Raw genomic sequence first — 19,768 nt, forward strand, 5'->3', positions numbered from 1 at the left:
GTGACTTGGTTTTAATGAGGTAGAAAAATAAACAAGTGTTAAATGTTGTTTTCTAGTTTCAAAAAGTCACCATCAGAAAAAAACCTATAAAGGAACGATATCAAGGACCCAAGAAGTTTTTTTCTGTTGATAAAAATGAAAGACTCGATGTTTTCCCTTCATCAAGCATAAAAGGCAGTCATTCATGTTCTGAGATAACATCCACAGGTAACTTCTGGTCAGGAATCTTTGGGCTACCCTAGGCAATCTTTTTTTTTTCCCCTGCTATGAGGCCATTTTTTAAAACTAATTTATTTTTACACACCATATTTTGTGTCCCGCCCAATCAACCCTCTGACTGTTCCACATCCCATACCTCTTCCACATCCCTCTGTCTCCACATGGATGTCCCCACCTCATCCTCTCACCTGACTTCTAAACTCCCTGGGGCCTCCAGTCTCTTAAAGTTGCTCCAATTTAAAATATCATGGCCATTTCTATTCAGTGACTGAAATCTTCACTTTGTTTATCTGAAAGTATTGAAGTTGTATGAGTTGCCATATTTGAGGATATCAGAAAGTAAGGAAAAGACAATAATAATTTTTGAAAGAGCATGTTAAGAACTTAAAAGCAGTATTCATTTTATATCACAAGATAGTAAATTTCTTTGAGTCACTTCATTAGCTAAGAATTATAAAATAGTTGCTTAAAATTTGCCTTATGAACAAATTATAAATGTACTAGTGTCTCCTAAATGTGTAAGACTTATCCGTAATTTCAGTTTCTATAATCTTTATATCATTTTAGTATGCTAAAAAAAAATAACTCGAATTTACTTTTTGACTATTAAGTGTCTGACACATTGGTACTATTTATTTTCATATTCTTATATAACATGAGTGCCATTCATCTCTAGGACACATCTTACTAGATCAAAACTTTATTCTCATTAAATGTAACTCATCATTCCCTCTCTTGAGTGCCCATCTACTAGCATTCTTCTCTATCCTTGTATTGTTTATTTTTCTTATTCTAAAGAAAAACTCATTTATATAAGTGGACCAGCATATTTCATTTAACATAGTGTCCCAAGTTTTATCATGCACAAGCATGTATGTTGTTAAAGTAAAGTGTAAGAATATAAGACTAGAATGTCTGAGTCACCATATATATATGTTCATCTTCTCTTTAGACATGTCCCAAACTTGCAAAACTCTAGACGACACACTTGGAAAATGACTTTTTAACATATTGCTTATAAAGGAGACCAATTCTTTCTTTTTAAGGTTGATTATATGACAATGCATGGATTTGTTATCACTGAATATCATCACACTAGACAAACTGCAATCGCTAAACCACAGTAGCTGTCCAGTGATTCAGGCAGAGCAGTAATCCAGGAATGCCCTTCTGGCTACTTGACCTTTCAGCTTTCTCCAGAAGTAGTTCTAAAACCTTGGGGAGGAGTGCTCAGGAATCTTGTAAATTTCAGCTTTCTAAGACATGTAGAGGTTTTGTTTGTTTGATTGTTTGTTTTACTTTCCTAATTTTTGTGAGTTTCCCCAATCTTTTGTGGAGGTAATACTCCAGTTAAGAAGAAATTGATGTATAGCACAAGGCATTATAGAATATATTAATTTGTGTTTCTCAAGTTTTGGGGACAAGTTTGACAATTTTTATTATTGTTATTATCATTATCATCATCATTATTTTACTTTTCATGTATGTAGTTATTTATATTACTTTTTTGTATGTGTGTGTCTGTGTGTGTGTGCACAGATGCATGGAATAAAGGCATGTGCAGGTAGATACTTGTGTGAATGTGAAAGCTGAGGTCAGCATTAGGTGTTTTCTCTATTCATTGCCCATCCTTTTTCTTTTAGACCAAGACTCTCATTGCATCTGGAGCTCAAATATTCAGTACACTAGCTGACTTCTGACCCTCAGGGTTCACCCTGTCTCTGACACACCTGGCTTTTTACACAAAGGGTAGAGATACAAATTCAGGATTTCAGCCTTTTAGTGACAGGCACTTAGGCCTACTTTTCTTTGATTTATACAATTCATCAGGTCTGTGACATTTCATTGTAGGGAGATTCCCCCCCCCCAATTCAGTAGATTTACATTATATCAGATGCTCTTTTTCTTGAATTTGGGTTTCTTTGTAGCAGTAAGTCTTGGCAGCATATACATTATTCACTCTTCATTTGTTTAATTGTATTTTGGAGGACTTTGCATGTCAGTCAGTAATGAATGTAAAGCCCTGAGATCTACCTTAGTAGGATGAACATAGAAATAGCTTTGTTTATAAATTATTATAACTTTTTTCCTTTTTTCCCCTTTATCTTTTATTAGACATTTTCTGTATTCACATTATAAATGTTATCTACTTTCTAGGTCTCCACTCAGGAAGCCCCCTATCCCATCCCCCCTCTACCTGCCTCTATGAGTGTGCTCCCCCACACACCCACCCATGCCTGCCTTCCTGCCCTAGCATTCCCCTACATTGGGAATTGAACCCCCATAGGACCAAGGGCTGTTCCTCCCACTGATATGCAACAAGGCCATCCTCATACATAGGCAGAGATATCGGTCTCTCCATATATACTCTTTGGTTGGTGATCCAGTCCCTGGGAGCTCCAGGGATTAGGCCAGTTGACACTGTTACTCCCTCTATGAGGCTGCAAACTCCCATAGCTCCTTCAGTCCCTTCTCCAACTCATCCGTTGGGATCCCCATGCTCAGTCAAAAGGTTGGCTGCCAGCATCTGCCTTTGTATTTATCAGGCTCTGGCAGAGCCTCTCAGGGGACAGCCATATCAAAATCTTGTCAGCAAGCACTTTTTGGCATTCACTATAGGATCCAGGTTTGGTGACTATAAATGGGATAGATCCCAGGTGAGGCTGACTCTGGTTGGGCTTTTCTTCAGGCTCTGCTTCACACTTTGTCTCCATATTTCCTCCTGTAAGTATTTTGTTCCCACTTCTAAAAAGAACTGAAGCATCTACACTTTGGTCTTCCTTCTCCTTGACCTTCATATGGTCTGTGAATTGTATCTTGGATATTGTGAACTTTTGAGCTAATATACACCTATCAGTGAGTGCATACCATGTGTGTTCTTTTGTTATTGGGTTACCTCACTCAGGATGATATTTTCAAGTTCCATCCATTTGCCTAAGAATTTCATGAATTCATTGTTTTGAATAGCTGAGTAGTACTCCATTGTGTAAATGTATCATATTTTTTGCTGAGGGACAAATGGGTTGTTTCAAATTTCTGGCTATTATAAATATGGATGTAACGAACATAGTGGAGCATCAGTCCTTATTGCATATTGGAGCATCTTCTCAGTATATGCCTAAGAGTTGTATAGCTGGGTCCTCAGGTAGTACTATGTCCAATTTTCTGAGGAACCCACAGACTGATTTCCAGAGTGGTTGTACCAGATTGCAATCCTACAAGCAATGAAGGAGTGTTTCTCTTTGTCCACATCTGTGCCAGCATCTGCTGTCACCTGAGTTTTAGAACTTAGCAATTCTGACTGATGTAAGGTGAAATGCCAGTGTTGTATTGATTTGTATTTCCCTGAGGACTAAGAATGTTGCACATTTCTTTAGGTGCTTCTTGGCCATTCAAATTTCCTCACTTGAGAATTATCTGATTAGCTCTGTTCTACATTTTTAATAAGGTTATTTGGTTCTCTGGAGTCTAATTCTTTGAGGTTTATTTGTATATATTAGGTAATAGCCCTCTATCAGATGTAGGATTGGTACAGATCTTGTCCTAGTGACAATGTCCTTTGTCTTACAGAAGCTTTGCAATTTTATGAGGTTCCATTTGTCAATTCCTTTTTAAAAAATTTTATTAGATATTTTCTTCATTTGCATTTCCCTTTACTAATTTCCTCTCCTTAAGTCCCCTAATCCCCTCCTCCTGCCCTGCAAGATTTTGCTGACAGGACCCTGATATTGCTGTCTCTTGTGAGGCTATGCCAGTGCCTGGCAAATACAGAAGTGGATGCTCACAGTCATCTATAGGATGGAACACAGGACCCCCAGTGAAGGAGCTAGAGAAAGTACCCAAGGAAATAAAGGGGTCTGCAACCTTATAGGAGGAACAACAATATGAATTAACCATTTGTTGTTCTAGTCAGGATATTTCCCCTGTGCCCATGTATTTGAGGCTTTTCCCCACTTTCTCTCCTATTAGATTCAGCTTCTCTGGTTTTATGTGGAGGTCCTTGATGTACTTGAACTTGAGCTTTGTACAGGAAAATAAGAGTGAATCAATTTGCATTCTTCTACATGTTGACTGCCAGTTGAAACAACACCATTTGTTGAAAGTTCTGTCCTTTTCTGCTGGATGGTTTTAGTTCCTTTCTCAAAGATCAAGTCACAATAGGTGTGTGGAATCATTTCTGAATCTTCAATTCTATTCTATTGATCTACCTGCCTGTCACTATTCTATTGATCTACCTGCCTGTCACTATACCAAGACCACTTTTTCTCACAATTGCTCTGTAGTATATTTTGAGGTCAGGGATGGTGATTCCCCCAGACATTCTTTTATTGTTGAGAATAATATTTGCTATCCTGGGTTTTATCTTTTATCCCAAATAAATTTGAGAATTGTTCTTTCTAACTCAATGAAAAATTGAGTTGGAATTTTGATGGGGATTGCATTAAATATGTAGATTCCTTTCAGCAAGATGGCCATTTTTACTATATTAATCCCGCCAATCCAAGAACATGGGAGATCTTTCCATTGTCTGAGTTCTACTTCGACTTCTTTATTGAGAGAGTTAAAGTTCTTCTCATAAAGATCTTTCGCCTGTTTGGTTAGAGTCACACCAAGATATTTTATATTGTTTGTGACTATTGTGAAGGTTGTCCCCTCCCTAAATTCTTTCTCAGCCCATTTATCCTTTGAGTAGAGGAAGGTTAATGATTTGCTTGAGTTAATTCTATATCCAGCCACGTTGCTGAAGCTGTTTATCAGGTTTAGGAGTTCTCTGGTGGAATTTTTGGGTTCACTTAAGTATACTACCATATCATCTGAAAATAGTAATTTTTTACTTCTTCCTTTCCAATTTGTATCACTTTGACCTCCTTTTGTTGTCTAATTGCTCAGGTAGAACTTCAATTAATATATTAAATAGATAGGGAGAGTGTAGTCAGCCTTGTCTAGTCCCCGAGTTTAGTAGGATTGCTCCACGTTTCTCTTCATTTAGTTTGATATTGAATGCATATTGCTTTTACTATGTTTGGGTATTGGCCTTGAATTTCTGATCTTTCCAAGACTTTTAACATGAAGAGAAGTTGAATTTTGTCAAATGCTTTTTCAGCATCTAATGAAATGACCATGTGTTTTGTTTCTTTGAGTTTGTTAATGTAGTGGATTATGTTGATGGATTTCCATATTTTGAACCATCCCTGCATCCCTAGGATGAAGTCTTCTTAACCATGGTGAATGGTCATATTGACATGTTCTTAGATTTGGTATGTGAGGATTTTATTGAGTATTTTTGCATTGATATTCATAAGGGAAATTGGTTTGAAGTTCTCTTTCTTTGTCTGGTCTTTGTGTGGTTTTGGTATCAGTGTAAATATGGTTTCATAGAACAGATTGGTTAGTGTTCCTTCTGTTTCTATTTTGTGGTATAGTTTGGAGAGTATTGGTATTGGGTCTTCTTTGAAGGTCTGATAGAATTCTATACTAAACCCATCTGTTCCTGGGCTTTTGGCTGGGAGGCTTTTAATGACTGCTTCTATTTCTTTAGGAGTTAGGGAACTGTTTATATTGTTTATCTGATCCTGATTTAACTTTGGTACCTTGTATCTATCTAAAAAAATTGCCTGTTTCATCCAAATTTTCCAGTTGTTTGAGTATAGGATTTTGTAGTAGGATCTAATGATTTTTAAAATTCCCTTGGTTTCTGTTGTTATGCCTCCATTTTTATTTCTGATTTTGTTATTTTGGATACTGTCTCTGTGCCCTCTGGTTATTCTGGCTAAGGGTTTATCTAACTTGTTGATTTTTTTTCAAAGAACTGGCTCCTGATTTTGTTGATTCTTTGTCTAGTTCTCTCTGTTTCTACTTGGTTGGTTTCAGCCCTTAGTTTGATTATTTCCTGCAGTCTACTCCTCTTCTGTGTATTCTATTATATTGGTGACTGATTATATGATAAATTTTGGAGAAGATACTATGCAGTGTGAGAAGAAGGTATATTCTTTTGTTTAGGATGAAATGTTCTATAGATATTTGCTAAATCCATTTGGTCTATAACTTGTGTTAGTTTCCCTGTTATCTGTTTACTTTCTGTTTCCATGATCTGTCCCATTGATGAAAGTGTGGTCTTGAAGTCTCCCAATATTATTGTATGAAGTACAGTGTGTGCTTTGAACTTTAGTACACTTTCTTTTATAAATGTGGGTTCCCTTGCATTTGGAACATAGATGTTCAGAATTGTTGTTCATCTTGGTAGATTTTTCTTTGATGAGTATGAAATGTATTTCTTTTTCTATTTTGATAACTTTTTGTTGAAAGTTGATTTTATTCGATATTAGAATGGCTACTCCAGTTTTTCTCTTGAAACCATGTACTTCAAAAATTATTTTCTAGCCCTTTACTCTGAGGTAATGTCTGTCTTTGTCACTCAGATGTATTTCCTGTATGCAGCAAAATTCTTGGTCCTGTTTAGATATCCAGTCTGTTAGTAGATGTTAGTCTGTTAGTCTTTTTATTGGGGAATTGATTCCACTGATGTTAAGATATATTTAGTAATAGTGATTGTTGCTTCCTGTTACTTTTGTTGTTAGTGGTAGAATTATGTTTGTGTGGGTATCTTCTTTTGGGTTTGTTGAAAGAAGATTACTTGCTTGCTTTTTCTAGGGTGTTTCCCTCTTTGTCTTGGAGTTTTTCCTTTATTATCTTTTGTAGGTCTGGGTTTGTGGAAATATATTGTGTAAATTTGGTTTTGTCATGAAATATCTTGGTTTCTTCATCTATGGCAATTGAGAGTTTTGTTGGATATAGTAGCCTGGGCTGGCATTTGTGTTCTTTTAGTGTCTGTGTGACATCTACCCAGGATCTTCTAGCTTTTTTTTTTTTTTAAATTAGGTATTTTCTTCATTTACATTTCCAATGCTATTCCAAAAAACCCCCAGGCCCTCCCCCCGCCCCCGACTTCCCTACCCACCCACTCCCACTTCTTGGCCCTGGCTTTCCCCTGTACTGAGGCATATAAATTTTGCAAGACCAATGGGCCTCTCTTTCCACTGATGGCTGACTAGGCAATCTTCTGATATATATGCAGCTAGAGACACGAGCTCCGGGGGTACTGGTTAGTTCATATTGTTGTTCCACCTATATGGTTGCAGATCCCTTTTAGTTCCTTGGGTACTTTCTCTAGCTCCTCCATTAGGGGCCCGGTGATCCATTCAATAGCTGACTGAGCATCCAATTCTGTTTGCTAGGCCCCAGCATAGCCTCGCAAGAGACAGCTATATCAAGGTCCTTTCAGCAAAATCTTGCTAGTGTATGCAATGGTGTCAGCATTTGGAGGCTGATTATGGGATGGATCCCCGGATATGGCAGTCTCTAGATGGTCCATCCTTTCATCTCAGCTCCAAAGTTTATCTCTGTAACTCCTTCCATGGGTGTTTTGTTCCCAGTTCTAAGAAGGGGCAAAGTGTCCACACTTTGGTCATAGCAGACTTATTTATAATAGCCAGAAGCTGGAAAGAACCCAGATGCCCCTCAACAGAGGAATGGATACAGAAAATGTGGTACATTTACACAATAGAGTACTATTCAACTATTAAAAAGAATGAATTTATGAAATTCCTAGGCAAATGGATGGACCCTGAAGGGCATCATCCTGAGTGAGGTAACCCAATCACAAAAGAACTCACATGATATGTACTCACTGATAAGTGGATATTAGCCCAGAAACCTAGAATACCCAAGATATAAGATACACTTTGCAAAACACACTAAACTCAAGATCTTCTGTCTTTTATAGTCTCTGTTGAGAAGTCTGGTATAATTCTGATAGGTCTGCCTTTATATGTTACTCGACCTTTTCACCATACTGTTTTTAATATTCTTTCTTTTTATGTGCATTTGGTGTTTTGATTATTATGTGACAGGAGGAATTTATTTTTAGGTCCAAACTGTTTGGAGTTCTATATGCTTCTTGTATGTTTATGTGCATTCCTTTCTTTAGGTTAATAATGTTTTCTTCTATAATTTTTTTTTTTTATTTTTATTTTTTTTTTAAATGTAAAATTTTTTTATTAGGTATTTATTTCATTTACATTTCCAATGCTATCCCAAAAGTCTCCCACCCACTCCCCCACCCACCCACTCCCACTTCTTGGCCCTGGCATTCCCCTGTACTGAGGCATATAAAGTTTGCACAACCAATGGGCCTCTCTTTCCACTGATGGCCGACTAGGCCATCTTCTGCTACATATGCAGCTAGAGACACAAGCTCTGGGGGGTACTGGTTAGTTCATATTGTTGTTCCACCTATAGGGTTGCAGATCCCTTTAACACCTTGGTTACTTTCTCTAGCTCCTCCATAAGGGACCCTGTGATCCATCCAATAGCTGACTGTGAGCATCCACTTATGTGTTTGCTAGGCCCCGGCATAGTCTCACAAGAGACAGCTATATCTGGGTCCTTTCAGCAAAATCTTGCTAGTGTATACAATGGTGTCAGTGTTTGGAGGCTGATTATGGGATGGATCCCCGGATATGGCAGTCTCTAGATGGTCCTTCCTTTCGCGTCAGCTCCAAACTGTGTCTCTGTAACTCCTTCCATGGGTGTTTTGTTCCCAATTCTAAGAAGCGGCAAAGTGTCTACACTTTGGTCTTCTTTCTTCTTGAGTTTCATGTGTTTAGCAAATTGTATCTTATATCTTGGGTATTCTAAGTTTCTGGGCTAATATCCACTTATCAGTGAGTACATATTGTGTGAGTTCTTTTGTGATTGGGTTACCTCACTCAGGATGATGCCCTCCAGGTCCATCCATTTGCCTAGGAATTTCATAAATTCATTCTTTTTAATAGCTGAGTAGTACTCCATTGTGTAAATATACCACATTTTCTGTATCCATTCCTCTGTTGAGGGGCATCTGGGTTCTTTACAGCTTCTGGCTATTATAAATAAGACTGCTATGAACATAGTGGAGCATGTGTCCTTCTTACCGGTTGGAACATCTTCTGGATATATGCCCAGGAGAGGTATTGCAGGATCCTCCGGTAGTACTATGTCCAATTTTCTGAGGAACTGCCAGACTGATTTCCAGAGTGGTTGTACAAGCTTGCAATCCCACCAACAATGGAGGAGTGTTCCTCTTTCTCCACATCCTCGCCAGCATCTGCTGTCACCTGAGTTTTTGATCTTAGCCATTCTGACTGGTGTGAGGTGGAATCTCAGGGTTGTTTTGATTTGCATTTCCCTGATGATTAAGGATGTTGAACATTTTTTTCAGGTGCTTCTCAGCCATTCGGTATTCCACAGGTGAGAATTCTTTGTTTAGCTCTGAGCCTCATTTTTTAATGGGGTTATTTGATTTTCTGGAGTCCACCTTCTTAAGTTCTTTATATATATTGGATATTAGTCCCCTATCTGATTTAGGATAGGTAAAGATCCTTTCCCAATCTGTTGGTGGCCTTTTTGTCTTATTGACAGTGTCTTTTGCCTTGCAGAAACTTTGCAATTTTATGAGGTCTCATTTGTCGATTCTCGATCTTTTTTTTTTTTAATATTTTTATTACAAATTTTCCTCAATTACATTTCCAATACTATCCCAAAAGTCCCCCATAGCGCCCCCCACTTCCCTACCCACCCATTCCCATTCTTTTGGCCCTGGCATTCCCCTATATTGGGGCATATAAAGTTTGCAAGTCCAATGGGCCTCTCTTTCCATTGATGGCCGAATAGGCCATCTTTCGATACATATGCAGCTAGAGACAAGAGCTCCAGGGTTCTGGTTAGTACATCATGTTGTTCCAACAATAGGGTTGCAGATCCCTTTAGCTCCTTGGGTACTTTCTCTAGCTTCTCCATTGGGAGCCCTGTGATACATCCAATAGCTGACTGTGAACATCCACTCCTGTGTTTGCTAGGCCCCGGCATCGTCTCACAAGAGACAGCTATATTTGGGTCCTTTCAGCAAAATCTTGCTAGTGTATGCAATGGTGTCAGCGTTTAGAAGCTGATTATGGGACGGATCCCTGGATACAGCAGTCTCTAAATGGTCCATCCTTTCATCACAGCTACGAACTTTGTCTCTGTAACTCCTTCCCTGGGTGTTTTGTTCCCAATTCTAAGAAGGTGCACAGTGTCCACACTTTGGTCTTCATTCTTCTTGAGTTTCATGCGTTTATCAAATTGTATCTTATATCTTGGGTATCCTAAGTTTTGGGCTAATATCCACTTATCAATGAATACATATTGTGTGAGTTCTTTTGTGATTGTGTTACTTCACTCAAGATGATGCCCTCCAGGTCCATCCATTTGGCTAGGAATTTCATAAATTCATTCTTTTTAATAGCTGAGTAGTACTCCATTGTGTAAATGTACCATAATTTCTGTATCCATTCCTCTGTTGAGGGACATCTGGGTTCTTTCCAGCTTCTGGCTATTATAAATAGGGCTGCTATGAACATAGTGGAGCATGTGTCCTTTTTACCGGTTGGGACATCTTCTGGATATATGCCCAGGAGAGGTATTGCTGGATCCTCCGGTAGTACTATGTCCAATTTTCTGAGGAACCGCCAGACTGATTTCCAGAGTGGTTGTACAAGCTTGCAATCCCACCAACAATGGAGGAGTGTTCCTCTTTCTCCACATCCTCGCCAGCATCTGCTGTCACCTGAATTTTTGATCTTAGCCATTCTGACTGGTGTGAGGTGGAATCTCAGGGTTGTTTTGATTTGCATTTCCCTGATGATTAAGGATGTTGAACATTTTTTCAGGTGCTTCTCTGCCATTCGGTATTCCTCAGGTGAGAATTCTTTGTTCAGTTCTGAGCCCCATTTTTTAATGGGTTTATTTGACTTTCTGGAGTCCACCTTCTTGAGTTCTTTATATATATTGGATATTAGTCCCTTATCTGATTTAGGATAGGTGAAGATCCTTTCCCAATCTGTTGGTGGTTTTTTTGTCTTATTGATGGTGTCTTTAGCCTTGCAGAAGCTTTGCAGTTTCATGAGGTCCCACTTGTCAATTCTCGATCTTACAGCACAAGCCATTACTGTTCTATTCAGGAAATTTTCCCCTGTGCCCATATCTTCAATGCTTTTCCCCACTTTCTCCTCTATAAGTTTCAGTGTCTCTGGTTTTATGTGAAGTTCCTTGATCCACTTAGACTTGACCTTAGTACAAGGAGATAGGAATGGATCGATTCGCATTCTTCTACATGTTAACAACCAGTTGTGCCAGCACCATTTGCTGAAAATGCTGTCTTTCTTCCACTGGATGTTTTTAGCTCCCTTGTCGAAGATCAAGTGACCGTAGGTGTGTGGGTTCATTTCTGGGTCTTCAATTCTATTCCATTGGTCTATTTGTCTGTCACTATACCAGTACCATGCAGTTTTTATCACAATTGCTCTGTAGTAGAGCTTTAGGTCCGGCATGGTGATTCCACCACAGGTTCTTTTATCCTTGAGAAGAGTTTTTGCTATCCTAGGTTTTGTGTTATTCCAGATGAATTTGCAGATTGCACTTTCTAATTCGTTGAAGAATTGATTTGGAATTTTGATGGGGATTGCATTGAATCTGTAGATTGCTTTTGGCAAGATAGCCATTTTTACAATGTTGATCCTGCCAATCCATGAGCATGGGAGATCTTTCCATCTTCTGAGATCTTCTATAATTTCTTTCTTCAGAGACTTGAAGTTTTTATTATACAGATCTTTCACTTCCTTAGTTAGAGTCACGCCAAGATATTTTATATTATTTGTGACTATTGAGAAGGGTGTTGTTTCCCTAATTTCTTTCTCAGCCTGTTTATTCTTTGTGTAGAGAAAGGCCATTGATTTGTTTGAGTTAATTTTATATCCAGCTACTTCAACGAAGCTGTTTATCAGGCTTAGGAGTTCTCTGGTGGAATTTTTAGGGTCACTTAGATATACTATCATATCATCTGCAAAAAGTGATATTTTGACTTCATCTTTTCCAATTTGTATCCCTTTGATCTCCTTTTGTTGTCGAATTGCTCTGGCTAGGACTTCAAGTACAATGTTGAATAGGTATGGAGAAAGTGGACAGCCTTGTCTAGTCCCTGATTTTAGAGGGATTGCTTCAAGCTTCTCACCATTTACTTTGATGTTGGCTACTGGTTTGCTGTAGATTGCTTTTATCATGTTTAGGTATGGGCCTTGAATTCCTGATCTTTCCAAGAACTTTATCATGAATGGGTGTTGGATCTTGTCAAATGCTTTTTCCGCATCTAACGAGATGACCATGTGGTTTTTGTCTTTGAGTTTGTTTATATACTGGATTACGTTGATGGATTTCCGTATATTGAACCATCCCTGCATCCCTGGGATGAAACCTACTTGGTCAGGATGGATGATTGTTTTGATGTGTTCTTGGATTCGGTTAGCAAGAACTTTATTGAGGATTTTTGCATCAATATTCATAAGGGATATTGGTCTGAAGTTTTCTATCTTTGTTGGGTCTTTTTGTGGTTTAGGTATCAGAGTAATTGTGGCTTCATAGAATGAGTTGGGTAGAGTACCTTCTGTTTCTATTTTGTGGAATAGTTTGTGAAGAACTGGGATTAGATCTTCTTTGAAGGTCTGATAGAACTCTGCACTAAACCCATCTGGTCCTGGGCTTTTTTTAGTTGGGAGACTATTAATGACTGCTTCTATTCCTTTGGGGGATATAGGGCTGTTTAGATCATTAACCTGATCTTGATTCAACTTTGGTACCTGGTATCTGTCTAGGAACTTCTCCATTTCATCCAGGTTCTCCAGTTTTGTTGAGTATAGCCTTTGGTAGAAGGATCTGATGGTGTTTTGGATGTCTTCAGGATCTGTTGTTATGTCTCCTTTTTCATTTCTGATTTTGTTGATTAGGATGCTTTCCCTGTGCCCTCTAGTGAGTCTGGCTAAGGGTTTATCTATCTTGTTGATTTTCTCAAAGAACCAGCTCCTTGATTGGTTGATTCTTTGAATAGTTTTTCTTGTTTCCACTTGGTTGATTTCACCCCTGAGTTTGATTATTTCCTGCCGTCTACTCCTCTTGGGTGAATTTGCTTCCTTTTGTTCTAGTGCTTTTAGGTGTGTTGTCAAGCTGCTAATGTGTGCTCTCTCTAGTTTCCTTTTGGAGGCACTCAGAGCTATGAGTTTTCCTCTTAGAAATGCTTTCATTGCGTCCCATAAGTTTGGGTATGTTGTGGCTTCATTTTCATTGAACTCTAAAAAGTCCTTAATTTCTTTCTTTATTCCTTCCTTGACCAAGGTATCATTGAGAAGAGTGTTGTTCAGTTTCCACGTGAAGGTTGGCTTTCTATTATTTATTTTGTTATTGAAGATCAGCCTTAGTCCATGGTGATCTGATAGGATGCATGGGACAATTTCAATATTTTTATATCTGTTGAGGCCTGCTTTGTGACCAATTATGTGGTCAATTTTGGAGAAGGTACCATGAGGTGCTGAGAAGAAGGTATATCCTTTTGTTTTAGGATAGAATGTTCTGTAGATATCTGCCAGATCCATTTGATTCATAATTTCTCTTAGTTTCACTGTGTCCCTGTTTAGTTTCTGTTTCCATGATCTGTCCATTGGTGAAAGTGGTGTGTTGAAGACTCCCACTATTATTGTATGAGGTGCAATGTGTGCTTTGAGCTTTACTAAAGTTTCTTTAATGAATGTGGCTGCCTTTGTATTTGGAGCATAGATATTCAGGATTGATAGTTCCTCTTGGAGGATTTTACCTTTGATGAGTATGAAGTGTCCCTCCCTGTCATTTTTAATGACTTTGGGTTGGAAGTCAATCTTATCTGATATTAGAATGGCTACTCCAGCTTGTTTCTTCATGCCATTTGCTTGGAAAATTGTTTTCCAGCCTTTCATTCTGAGGTAGTGTCTATCCTTTTCTCTGAGATGAGTTTCCTGTAAGCAGCAAAATGTTGGGTCTTGTTTGTGTAGCCAGTTTGTTAGTCTATGTCTTTTTATCGGGGAGTTGAGTCCATTGATATTAAGAGATATTAAGGAAAAGTAATTGTTGTTTCCTGTTATTTTTGTTGTTAAAGTTGGCATTTTGTTCTTGTGGCTGTCTTCTTTTAGGTTTGTTGAGGGATTACCTTCTTGTTGTTTCTAGGGCGTGGTTCCTGTCCTTGTATTGGTTTTTTTCTGTTATTATCCTTTGAAGGGCTGGATTCGTGGAGAGATAATGTGTGAATTTGGTTTTGTCGTGGAATACTTTGGTTTCTCCATCTATGTTAATTGAGAGTTTGGCTGGGTATAGTAGCCTGGGCTGGAATTTGTGTTCTTTTAGTGTCTGTATAACATCCGTCCAGGATCTTCTGGCTTTCATAGTCTCTGGTGAAAAATCTGGTGTAATTCTGATAGGCTTGCCTTTATATGTTACTTGGCCTTTTTCTCTTACTGCTTTTAGTATTCTATCTTTATTTAGAGCATTTGTTGCTCTGATTATTATGTGTCGGGAGGTATTTCTTTTCTGGTCCAGTCTATTTGGAGTTCTGTAGGCTTCTTGTATGTTCATGGGCATCTCTTTCTTTAGATTTGGGAAGTTTTCTTCTATAATTTTGTTGAAGATGTTTGCTGGTCCTTTGAGTTGGAAATCTTTATTCTCATCCAATCCTATTATCCGTAGGTTTGGTCTTCTCATTGTGTCCTGTATTTCTTGGATGTTTTGAGTTAGGATCTTTTTGCATTTTACATTTTCCTTGATTGTTGTGCTGATGTTCTCTATGGAATCTTCTGCACCTGAGATTCTCTCTTCCATCTCTTGTATTCTGTTGCTGATGCTCGTATCTATGGTTCCAGATTTCTTTCCTAGGGTTTCTATCTCCAGTGTTGCCTCATTTTGGGTTTTCTTTATTGTGTCTACTTCCCTTTTTAGGTCTAGTATGGTTTTGTTCATTTCCATCATCTGTTTGGATGTGTTTTCCTGTTTTTCTGTAAGGACTTCTACCTGTTTGATTATGTTATCGTGTTTTTCTTTAAGGATTTGTAACTCTTTAGCAGTCTTCTCCTGCAATTCCTTAAGGGATTTTTGTGCTTTCTCTTTATTGTCTTCTGCCTGTTTAGCAGTGTTCTCCTGCATTTCTTTAAGTGTGTTATTAAAGTCCTTCTTGAAGTTCTCTATCATCATCAGGAGATATGCTTTTAAATCCGTGTCTAGCTTTTCCGGTGTGTTGGGGTGCCCTGGACTGGGAGAAGTGGGGGTGCTGGGTTCTGATGATGGTGAGTGGTCTTGGTTTCTGTTAGTAAGATTATTACGTTTACCTTTCGCCATCTGGTAATCTCTGGGGTTAGTTGTTATCGTTGTCACTGTTTAAAGATTGGAGCAGAAGCTGTGTTCCACTCACCAGCAGTCTCTAAATCCTGCGGCGGGGGTCGTGGGTAGCTGACGGTACCCCGGTGCTGGTCCAGCCGGAAGAGGCCTGTGGTCCTACATAGGCCGTTTTTCTGCTTCCCTAACTAATGCAGTCTCTGGTCCCGCGTGCAATTTGATTGAAGCAGAAGCTGTGTTCCACTCTCCAGAAGTCTTAAGATCCTGTGGTGGGTGTTGTGGGTAGCTGGTGAGTGTCAGCCGACCCTGCGCCCCAGCTGCCCCGGTGCTTTTCTGACCGGAAGAGGGTTGTGGCCCTATGTAGGCCGGATTTCTCTCTCCCCAACCAGAGCAGTCTCAGGTCCCGCGTGATTGGACTGGAACAGAAGCTGTGTTCCACTCACCAGCAGTCCTAAAATCCTGCGGCGGGGGTCGTGGGTAGCTGGCGGGTGTCAGGCAACCCTGCGCTCCCGCTACCCTCGCGCTGATCCGGCTGGATGAGGCCTGTGGCCCTACTCAGGCTGGTTTCTGCTTCCTTAACTAATGCAGTCTCAGGTCCCGCGCAATTGGATTGGAGCAGAAGCTGTGTTCCACTCACCAGCAGTCCTAAAATCCTGCGGTGGGGGTCGTGGGTAGCTGGCGGGTGTCAGGCAACCCTGCGCTCCCGCTACCCTGGTGCTGATCTGGCCGGATGAGGCCTGTGGCCCTACTCAGGCCGGTTTCTGCTTCCCTAACTAATGCAGTCTCAGGTCCCGCGCAATTGGATTGGAGCAGAAGCTGTGTTCCACTCACCAGCAGTCCCAAAATCCTGCGGCGGGGGTCGTGGGTAGCTGGTGGGTGTCAGGCAACCCTGCGCTCCCGCTACCCCTGCGCTGATCCAGCCGGATGTGGCCTGTGGCCCTACTCAGGCCGGTTTCTGCTTCCCTAACTAATGCAGTCTCAGGTCCCGCGTGATTGGACTGGAGCAGAAGCTGTGTTCCACTCACCAGCAGTCCCAAAATCCTGAGGCGGGGGTCGTGGGTAGCTGGCGGGTGTCAGGCAACCCTGTGCTCCAGCTATCCTGGAGCTGATCCAGCCGGATGAGGCCTGTGGCCCTACTCAGGCCGGTTTCTGCTTCCCTAACTAATGCAGTCTCAGGTCCCGCGTGATTGGACTGGAGCAGAAGCTGTGTTCCACTCACCAGCAGTCCCAAAATCCTGCGGCGGGGGTCGTGGGTAGCTGGCGGGTGTCAGGCAACCCTGCGCTCCCGCTACCCAGGAGCTGATCCAGCCGGATGAGGCCTGTGATCCTACTCAGGCCGGTTTCTGCTTCCCTAACTAATGCAGTCTCAGGTCCCGCGCAATTGGATTGGAGCAGAAGCTGTGCTCCACTCACCAGAAGTCTTAAGATCCTGTGGTGGGTGTTGTGGGTAGCTGGCGAGTGTCAGCAGACCCTGCGCCCCAGCTGCCCTGGTGATTTTTTGACCGGAAGAGGGTTGTGGCCCTATGTAGGCCGGATTTCTCTCTCCCCAACCAGAGAAGTCTCAGGTCCCGCGTGATTGGACTGGAGCAGAAGCTGTGTTCCACTCACCAGCAGTCCCAAACTCCTGTGGTGGGGTCGTGGGTAGCTGGCGGGTGTCAGGCAACCCTGCGCTCCCGCTACCCCGGCGCTGATCTGGCTAGATGAGGCCTGTGGCCCTACTCAGGCCGGTTTCTGCTTCCCTAACTAATGCAGTCTCAGGTCCCGCGCAATTGGATTGGAGCAGAAGCTGTGTTCCATTCACCAGCAGTCCCAAAATCCTGCGGCGGGGGTCGTGGGTAGCTGGCGGGTGTCAGGCAACCCTGTGCTCCAGCTATCCTGGTGCTGATCCAGCCGGATCTTCTTCTATAATTTTGTTGAAGATATTTGCTGGCCCTTTATGTTGAGAACCTTTCTTCTCTTCTATACCTATTATCCTATCCTGAGGTTTTGTCTTCTCATTATGTCCTGGATTTCCTGAATGTTTTGGGTTAGGAACCCTTTGCGTTTTGCATTTTCTTTGACTGTGGTGTTAATGTTCTCTGTGGTATCTGCACCTGAGATTCTCTCTTCTATCTATTGTATTCTGTTGTTGATGCTTGAGTCTATGACTCCTGATCTCTTTCATAGGTTTTCTATCTCCAGGGTTGTTTCCCTTTGTGATTTCTTTATTGTTTATATTTCCATTTTTAGATCCTGGATCATTTTGTTCAATTTCTTTACCTGTTTTGTTTTTCTATAATCCTTTAAGGGATTTTTGTATTTCCTCTTTAAGGACTTCTACCTGTTTACCTGTGCTCTCCTGTATTTCTTTAAGGGAGTTATTTTTGTCCATCTTATTGTCCTGTATCATTGTCATTAGATGTGATTTTTAAGTCTGAATTTTGATTTTCTGGTATATTGAGGTATTCAGGACTTGCTATGTTGGGAGAACTAGGTTCTTTTGATGCCAATTAGGCTTGGTTTTTGTTGCTTATTTTCTTGCCCTTGCCTCCTGCAATCTGGTTATCTCTGATGTTAGCTGGTCTTGCTGTCTCTGACTGTGGCTTTTCCTTCCTGCAAGCCTGTGTGTCAGCACTCTTTGGAGACCAGTTTTCTCTGGGAGGAATTAGGGTATGAAGAGCTGTGGCACAGTGTCAGCTCCAGGATGCAGACAGAAACTGGTAGCAAAATATGATATCTTAAATATGATGTTATGTACATTAAGAATAAATTTTATTTCTATAAACATCTGCATATACCTTTTACATTTATAGTACTTTTTCATTATAATTAGGACATAGGAGCTCAGTGGGCTATGTTTCACAATTGAGACTGTATTTCATAATATAGCTCTTTTCAATAAATGTCCCTTTATATTAATATTGTTTGGGAACATAGTAGAAATAAAATATGAACAATGAATTTATGTTATTTTTCCAGTATGCTGAGGTATTATTTTTTAAATTGTTTATTCTTTTACAATATCATATACATATTCTGATTACTCTGATGGACTATTCTATTTTATCTTTTTATCTGTATTGATCTTCCTTGTCTTAGTTAGAACAACAAAGTATCATGGCCAAAAGAATCTTAGGGAGCAATTTTTTTTTCACTTTACACTTCCTTATCACTGAAGGAAAACAAGGCAGAAACCTGGAGGCAAGAACTAATGCAGAAGTCATGGAAGAATATTGCTTATTAGCATGTTACTTATGGCTTGCTTGCCCTACTTTCTTGTATAACTTAAGACCATGAGCCCAGGTTTGACATTACCTAAAGTCAGTTGGGCCTTCCCCTATCAATTATTAATCAAGAAAATAAGCCAATCTTATGGAAGGATTTTCTCAATTAAAAATACTTATTCCTAAATTACTTTAGATTGTATCAAGCCAACATAAAACTAATTTTGTCACCCTTGTTCATGAGTTTCTTTTCCAAGTTTGTATATTTTCATCTTGTTTGTGACCCCATTGAGTTTAACAGAACTATATCTGTGATTGTGGGTCAGTTCCTATCTATTAAAGCCTTGTAGGATCATACAACTGAAAGAGGAACCACACTATCCAAGCATATATTAATATATTTTCAGGAAAGAGAAGGATTGACTGAGTGCCTGTTTTACATATGACTCACTGATAACCTGTGAAGTCTTGTAGATCCTAGTACAGACCACTGCAGCTCTTGAAAGTCCATGATTCCAATGGGTGCATCATATGAATAAGACATTTCATAGTCCTCCTCTGTGACTTCTGTCCATAACATTCTCTCCATGTCCTCTTCTCCTGTGTTCCCTAAACATTATGAGAGTGGGCCTTATCTTACTTTATACTTTAAATTGCATTATCATTTTTCAGTTTCAGAAGACAAAATGTGGATTCCATTGAGCAGCTTAATTGGGTATGCTGGTAGTACAGATGCCTTGTGTGATCAGCAGAGTGATGAAAATCCACTTCCAAATGTGCAACAGCAAAAGTCAGGTACAGTCAATGGGAAGGCAGAAGAGTCATGTTGGTGGCTCACTTTGTTTCATTGTTCGATTCTTTCTAAACTGTTAGTATCTGAAAATTTTGTGCAGTTTTACTTTATTCTACAAGATAAAGAAAGATAATCAAGCTGCCAAATAAACTCATTATTTCTCTCAAAGATAAATTATATTCCATAGCAACATATTGGTGAATTATATAAAAAAATGTAGCTTAGAATATCGTACATTTTTGAGCAATCATCAAAGAATATATATACAAGTTCTTTATATATTTGCTATGTT

General features: G+C 39.9%; 1 protein-coding gene across 11 annotated transcripts in view; it reads left to right on the plus strand.

Annotated features, from left to right (window-relative positions):
* Window positions 1-19,768, plus strand: part of Zbbx (zinc finger B-box domain containing) — a 131,772-nt gene that overhangs the window by 96,398 nt on the left and 15,606 nt on the right. For all 11 annotated transcript variants that reach the window (XM_021157875.2, XM_021157883.2, XM_021157881.2 and 8 more), the window contains 2 exons: window positions 57-207; window positions 19,356-19,478. In XM_021157875.2, coding sequence (XP_021013534.1) covers window positions 57-207; window positions 19,356-19,478 — 274 coding nt within the window. The remainder of the gene's footprint in view (window positions 1-56; window positions 208-19,355; window positions 19,479-19,768) is intronic.

Source organism: Mus caroli, unplaced genomic scaffold (assembly GCF_978045245.1).
Source record: "Mus caroli unplaced genomic scaffold, Mus_caroli_1 scaffold_3, whole genome shotgun sequence".
NCBI lineage: Eukaryota > Metazoa > Chordata > Mammalia > Rodentia > Muridae > Mus > Mus caroli.